Below are 6074 nucleotides of genomic sequence, written 5' to 3'. Positions count from 1 at the left end.
TCCCTCTGGGGAGAACATACAGCAACTGAGATTCTTATGGAATATATAAAACCCTACAAACCTTTGAAAGATCCACATGGAGTTATGAATTTGGTATTTCAGTGCATTTTGGTATTTCAATAGCATTTTCAGAGCGCATTTTTCAGACCTTTCATTGACCTTTGTCAGACGCTTGTCATGTGATGTCAAGCACTTCCAGATATGTTCCGTTAGCCAATTCGTGAACCTACCTGTAAAATCCTAGGGCTATAGGAACTAAGGAACCCTCATACGCTACAGTGGAATGATGGTGGTCTTGAAGTCCGTCTCTCTCTTTCTTTCATACGCACGCACACACATGGTCTTCTCCACTTATAAGAAACCCGAATCGCCTGCCGCGGGCACCGGCTCCCTGGAGTTTCTCGGGAGGCTCGAAGAGAGAGTCACGAACAGCGTGAGGCGTCCTGCGGGCCAGGTAGCGGTGCGCGCGCTAGCCGAGCTCTCCCGCTCAGGCGCCGGCCCACAGCCTGGCCATCTGCACTATTCGGGTCAAGGACATCGCATGTGTCAACACCGACTACAGCCGACTCGTGTTTACTGACGTGTTTAAAGATGGAGGTAACGCTCGCCTCCACAGTTACGCGCGCAGAGTTCGATTCGATTTTGAAAACTGACATTTATTAGGAGGTAAAGAAAGGAGGAGCACGTGTTTGGAAAGCTATGGTCTTCTGGTGTGGTATGAGAGCTAAACGATGTGGTACGTTCCTGTCTTTGGTCAAAGTAAGGATAAGCGCGCTGTTTTTATCTGCCTGCGCCTCATTAAAACTGTGGCTTCCCATAACTTATAAACATACGAAGAGAAACCTCGCTGACAGTGTTAGTGCTGAGAAAGTGACTGTTCCTTTGCGGCAGAACTTAAACACGGTCCAGTGGGGGCAGGGGGGTTGGGCTGTTCAATATAGTCTAAGATACTTTTCCCCCAAATTAGCAACTCGTAGTGTAGTCATGTTTGCCTCTGTGAATTTGATGTTTATTTGGTACCTGTTTTAACGGACTGAAAAATAGAGTTGGGAAAGAGAAAAGGCTGGGCACGTCTTCCAGAGTAACCAATGATCTTTGTTGTGATGGAGGATGTAGGGTCTGAGCAAAGGGGCGTTTCTGAACAGGTGTACTGAGAGAAGCAGAGGGAGGTCAGAGAGAGAGAGAGAGAGAGAGAGAGAGAGAGAGAGAGAGAGAGAGAGAGAGAGAGAGAGAGAGAGAGAGAGGCAGCAGCATGCCGCAGTGCCAGAGCTCACCTTGTCTTGCCCCACTCTGAGGACACAGCTCTCCTCACAACCATCTGTACACCAGGCCGATGGCACGTGGCCGGAGCAGGGGACAGGCCGGGGGACGAATCAGGGGACAAACCAGGGGACAGACAGAAGACGGGAGACGGCAGAGAGGAAACAGGAGATATGAGGGAGGAAAGGCACCTCCACCCAGGCACGCAGCTCACGACGGCAGCTCTCACACTCAAGACGCCGAGGGTCCGGCGAAACGAACCCACTCCAAACTTTCTCGTTCACCGCAACAGCTTCACTCCAAACTTCTCCCCTCTGCTGCTGTACGCCAGGCCCTCCACCTGCTCTCCAGAGCCCTCTCAGCCACGTCTACATTACTTCCCTCTCAAACTGGAGCGGCTGAGTGGTGCGTGTGCTCCACGCTCGTGTTTACTCCCCCCCCCGTCCCACCTACGTTCCGGGCCGCTCTGATCCTGCTGGGTTCACAGACGTGCAAACCGAAGACGCCCCTCGCAACTTCTCTCGTTACATTAGTGTCGCCAAACAAAGCATGGCAGAGCACCGCCGACAGAACCTTCTTACCACTTTGTGTCCGCCGGAGGTATCAAACAGACTAGTTCTGAGGCGGGGAGTTAGTTAGGCTCATCCCGCTCCAGACAGCTGTCATGGAAACAGATGTCTGCTCGGTTACGAGCCGCAGCTCCGCCTCCCGTGGCAGCTCTGCCGCCGCGTTTGATTGTGCCTCCCCGCGCCTGCCGGCACAAAGAGGCCTCGGCGCGCGAGCGCGCGCGCGCCACCGCCGCCGGATTCATTAAGCGGAAATTCCCCCCGCGCGTCCTCCCGGATTTGAGGACGCGCGTCAGCTGCGAGGCGCCGTTTGAAGAGCGGCGAGAGCAGATGTGCGCTAACGACAGGGCGTTTGCTCAGCCTCCTGCGCTTCCTTCATCTGCGACAAATCATCACCGCGGCACGCCGGCGATCAAACGGCCTCCGCCGAAGGGAGCTCCTTCTCGGACCCGCTCCCCCCCCCGCGGTGGGCGGGGTTCGTCTGCTGGGGCCGCCCAGAACCGGCCGAAGCTCGGTTGGACATCACCAGTGTTGAGGACACGGCACCATATGATTCGTGCCATGTACACGTGTAGGTGAAGGATGTATACAATGCGTGAACATATTGTGCACTCTTTAAACATGCATTATATGGTAGGCAGAAGCAAATGTTCATTAGAGCATGTTCAAATGCTGAGTGTTACACATTTCAAACTGCCATGTATTGTTCTTCAGGCCTGAAATATTTCATCAGATGTTCTATCCTGGAATACATCTCAAATATGCGAGTGCTTAAGGATAAATATATTCAATTATAGACTAGCCTCAGATAAATATTGAGCTGTCATTCCACAACTCAATATCCCACAACTAGATATAAATTTGTATCAAAAGTAGAATATTTATTTAAAGGAAGTGATACAGAACTGCAAAGTTTAGCAATTTACTATAGTGCCAAGCTAGAATAATGAAGACAATTGCAGGTACCTATGGTGCAACAGTAGTACACGAGTATGCTGGTCAGAGCCAGCACCATCATATGACGTGCACTGCCATCTCCTGTTAGAATTGGGTATTACAGTGGGTGGGACATGGAGTAAGTTACCAGTACTAGGGAGCACTGCAGAGGACTAGTCATAGGTATTCTGCACTAAACCGTTTAGACTGCTGGGAAATGAATGAACATGTGAAGTCTAATAAAAGGTTTAATTGCTGTTTGTGTGTCCTATCAAGAATCCTTTACTGCTCCTATACAAACAACCAATTAGAAGCAGCCTTATATCCTGCAAAAGCAGCTCTTTATTTACAGGAACAAACAATAAAACATGTAAAGCATTTCAACTGTGTAAAATCCAGGAAGGACTTCTAGACATGTCCAAAAAAATCAAAACAAAAACAATTGCAAGAATTATTTATGCACAAAAAAATAGATAAAAGTACCAGACAAACTGAACTGCCTACGAATGACCCAAATCTGTGAAACATTAGCACAGCAGAAGTCTGGTGCAGCTAACAGTCAGGCATGGCCGCTCCATCTCTGGAGAGTCTGTCTGCCTCCTCGTTCCCCGTGTAGCCAGCATGGCCTGGGATATGCATCTAAAAGGGTAAAAGGATAGGACACTCAAATGTGGCCACACACATTTCTTTAAAACGTTCTACTTGCCATAAACGCAAATCATGCATTGAATCTAAATATAGGGGCTCCATGCTGCTGTTGCAGGGGCAGTAGATACTCTCTTAAAGCCTTTGTTACTTTGTTAAAGGCATATGCAGCAATGCAGGTACGATCCTCTGGACTGACCGTCAGTGAATCCGACTCTTCCTCAGGTCCTTTACCTGCCTAAGAAGGATCACTCTGACATCAAGTTCCTTTGTAGAGAGCAAAGTGCATCAGTATACGTACCCATACAACCTCAAGTTCTGCATTTAGTTTGTCGAGCTTCTGGAAGTCCGCTTTATTGACCACGTCGCCGCCTGATTTCAGCCTCCATCCGTTGGTCTTCCAGGTCTTTATCCAGCTTGTGATCCCTTTACACAGAAGCAGGAAGGGTTACGTGAGCTATGCGTGTGCATATGAACACTTTAGGACTAAGAACTCTGAACCTCTCATGCAGACTTCTTAGAAAGAAGTCCTAAAGTGGAAGAGGACTTTCATATATGCTGTGTGTAACTTGGATAGGGGGTCAAACGTACCATTAATAGTGAATTTGCTGTCCGTGTAGAGCACAAGCTTCTTGATATTGCGGTCTCTGGCTTGCTCCAGTGCCCTACAGGCTGCCTGAACCACAGGTTATAAAGATGATGCAAAGTGCCATGACAAAAAAACTGGTATTTTCTACAAATGCAGGAGCTTCTGTAATTGAAGACGCAAGGTTCATACATACCTGCAGTTCAGCTCTCTGGTTCGTCTGTCTCCCAGGCAACCTCTCAGCAACATTACTGCGGAAAGTGCACACACAAACACACACATTTAAAATGTCTGTTTTCAGCCCATATGGTAATTGTCTACAGGGGTGTTTGACACCACAGTGCTAAATTAAACTAATATTAGTTTAACAATCCTGATTCAACTCATCAATCAATTGCCAGGTTTAGTAGGTGCGTCAGGGCAGAGCAAACACTAAACTTTACTGGACTCCAGCCCTGAAGGGGGAGACTTTGCCACCTCTATAATAAAAGGTCAAGGTGGCTGAACTTGTCTAATGTTGAAGACGTTTCACTACTTATTCCATCAGTCCTTTCAAAACATGTTTAACACCTTCAACACACTGACATACTACAAATAGATAAGACGATGTGTGTCTTAAACTGCAGCCAAAGGATGGTGAATACACTTGGGAAACAGAACCTCCACTGTTACTCGCCTTACATACTTCTACTGTTCCGTATTACTCACAGAGGGTGATCAGGACCCCAGTAGACTCCAATCCCTGCACGAGCCCCAGTCCTCCCATTGCCTGTACAGCAGCCGTCTGTATACACCACCACTGCATCTCCTGCACCATAACATCATGCTTGTAAAGAAAACACACCTATACCGAAGACTCTTGGAAACTCAAATTTTATTCAATTAAATGCATCTTATACAGGTCACACTGGTCCAAGAAGCCTTTTGATTTAAGAAGATGTAAATAACACTATACTTCATCCATAGATCTATTCATATGAGAATTTTGAGACAATTACCCATGTAAGTGAACCCATCAGAACTGGTGGCAGCTGAGCTCTTATGTTCCAATACCCCATCTATTTTCACCCGTTTTAGGCTTCTTCCATCGTTTAAGTTATCCTCACTGGGCCTTTTTCCTCCGTCGAGATCTTTAGGCAACTGGGGACTATCACATTCTAGAAAAAACAGAAATGTCAACTGGATATCACTTGCACCCCCAGGAATGATGGATTATAAAGATTGTGTGAGGACTGATAAGAGAACACATGCACCACAGTAAGCTTGATTACCCTCCGTAGTTGTCACAGATGTTGCTATAACCTCGCTCCTCACAAAAGCCCACGCTTCCTCTTCAGAAGCAAACTTCTTATAGCGTGCATTGGGGAACTTGTCCACTTGATGTTTACAGTCTTCCCTGAAGGACAGAGTGCAGTTACAAGTTTCCCTTTAGGACAGAGAGCAGAGTTACAAGAGTTTCCCTTAAGGACAGAGTGCAGACGTGAACCGTAATACGAGTAACACTAAACCACGCTCACCATGTCTGGTACACACCGGGATTGTGTCCCTTCCTCACCGCATAAAAGAAACTGCCTTTCTTCCCCATGTCCTCTGCGCTGATGCACACTGCCCTGCGTACAAGACTGTAAAAACTGGGAAATCTCAACATGAGCTTCACTCACACCATTATGAACACACAATAAAGACCGGGTAGCTGACTAACTGACACGGTGTCGCTTGGTGACAACAGTACACTGAATTAAAGCGTGAATTTCTCGCAGGCGACACCAATTCTGCTGTGAACTAACCACACTTCTGTGTGCGAGTACTAGCGAGCCATCTTTATTATTATTCAACAAAACGCAACTGCGCCCCCTGTAGGCTGGAAGAGAAAAACGCACTCGCCGAATTTCCCATAATTCCCGGGGTAACGCGCTTTTGCCGACCTCTCGCGAGATTACGGCCTCTTCCCAGGCCGTCGTTGAATGAGGTGGGTTAGTTGAATGTGACCAGTAAGGAAGATTATATGTTAAAATCATAGAAATGTAGAGTGGGCCGCCTGTTTTTGTCTAATATTGTTTGAATACACGAGGATGCGTCAG

General features: G+C 47.5%; 1 protein-coding gene across 2 annotated transcripts; it reads right to left on the bottom strand.

The window, feature by feature from the left end:
• Positions 1–3084: 3084 nt before the first annotated feature.
• rnaseh1 (ribonuclease H1) lies at positions 3085–5837 on the bottom strand. Of its 2 annotated transcripts, none has more exons than XM_076993125.1 (8): positions 5511–5837; positions 5265–5419; positions 4992–5150; positions 4702–4801; positions 4190–4244; positions 3999–4083; positions 3709–3833; positions 3085–3401 (listed from the first exon to the last, which is right to left on the bottom strand). In XM_076993125.1, exons 1-8 carry the CDS (start codon positions 5639–5641, stop codon positions 3315–3317), a joined length of 897 nt encoding a protein of 298 aa, XP_076849240.1. In that variant the 5' UTR covers positions 5642–5837; the 3' UTR covers positions 3085–3314. The 2 variants fall into 2 exon arrangements, with proteins under 2 accessions (XP_076849240.1, XP_076849241.1); XM_076993126.1 differs by having other exon boundaries at positions 5265–5389; positions 5511–5834.
• Between the last annotated feature and the right edge of the window lie 237 nt (positions 5838–6074).

Source organism: Brachyhypopomus gauderio, unplaced genomic scaffold (genome assembly GCF_052324685.1).
Source record: "Brachyhypopomus gauderio isolate BG-103 unplaced genomic scaffold, BGAUD_0.2 sc104, whole genome shotgun sequence".
NCBI lineage: Eukaryota > Metazoa > Chordata > Actinopteri > Gymnotiformes > Hypopomidae > Brachyhypopomus > Brachyhypopomus gauderio.
This window is presented reverse-complemented; position numbering and strand designations above follow the sequence as displayed.

Excerpts from the sequence above, each read along its gene's own strand:
- rnaseh1 (XM_076993125.1), bottom strand. The coding sequence starts at position 5,641 with ATGTTGAGATTTCCCAGTTTTTACAGTCTTGTACGCAGGGCAGTGTGC. Across the intron at positions 5,151-5,264 it reads ATCTGTGACAACTACGGAGG|AATGTGATAGTCCCCAGTTG; the intron begins GTAATCAAGCTT and ends TGTTTTTTCTAG. Across the intron at positions 4,084-4,189 it reads ACCAGAGAGCTGAACTGCAG|GCAGCCTGTAGGGCACTGGA; the intron begins GTATGTATGAAC and ends CCTGTGGTTCAG.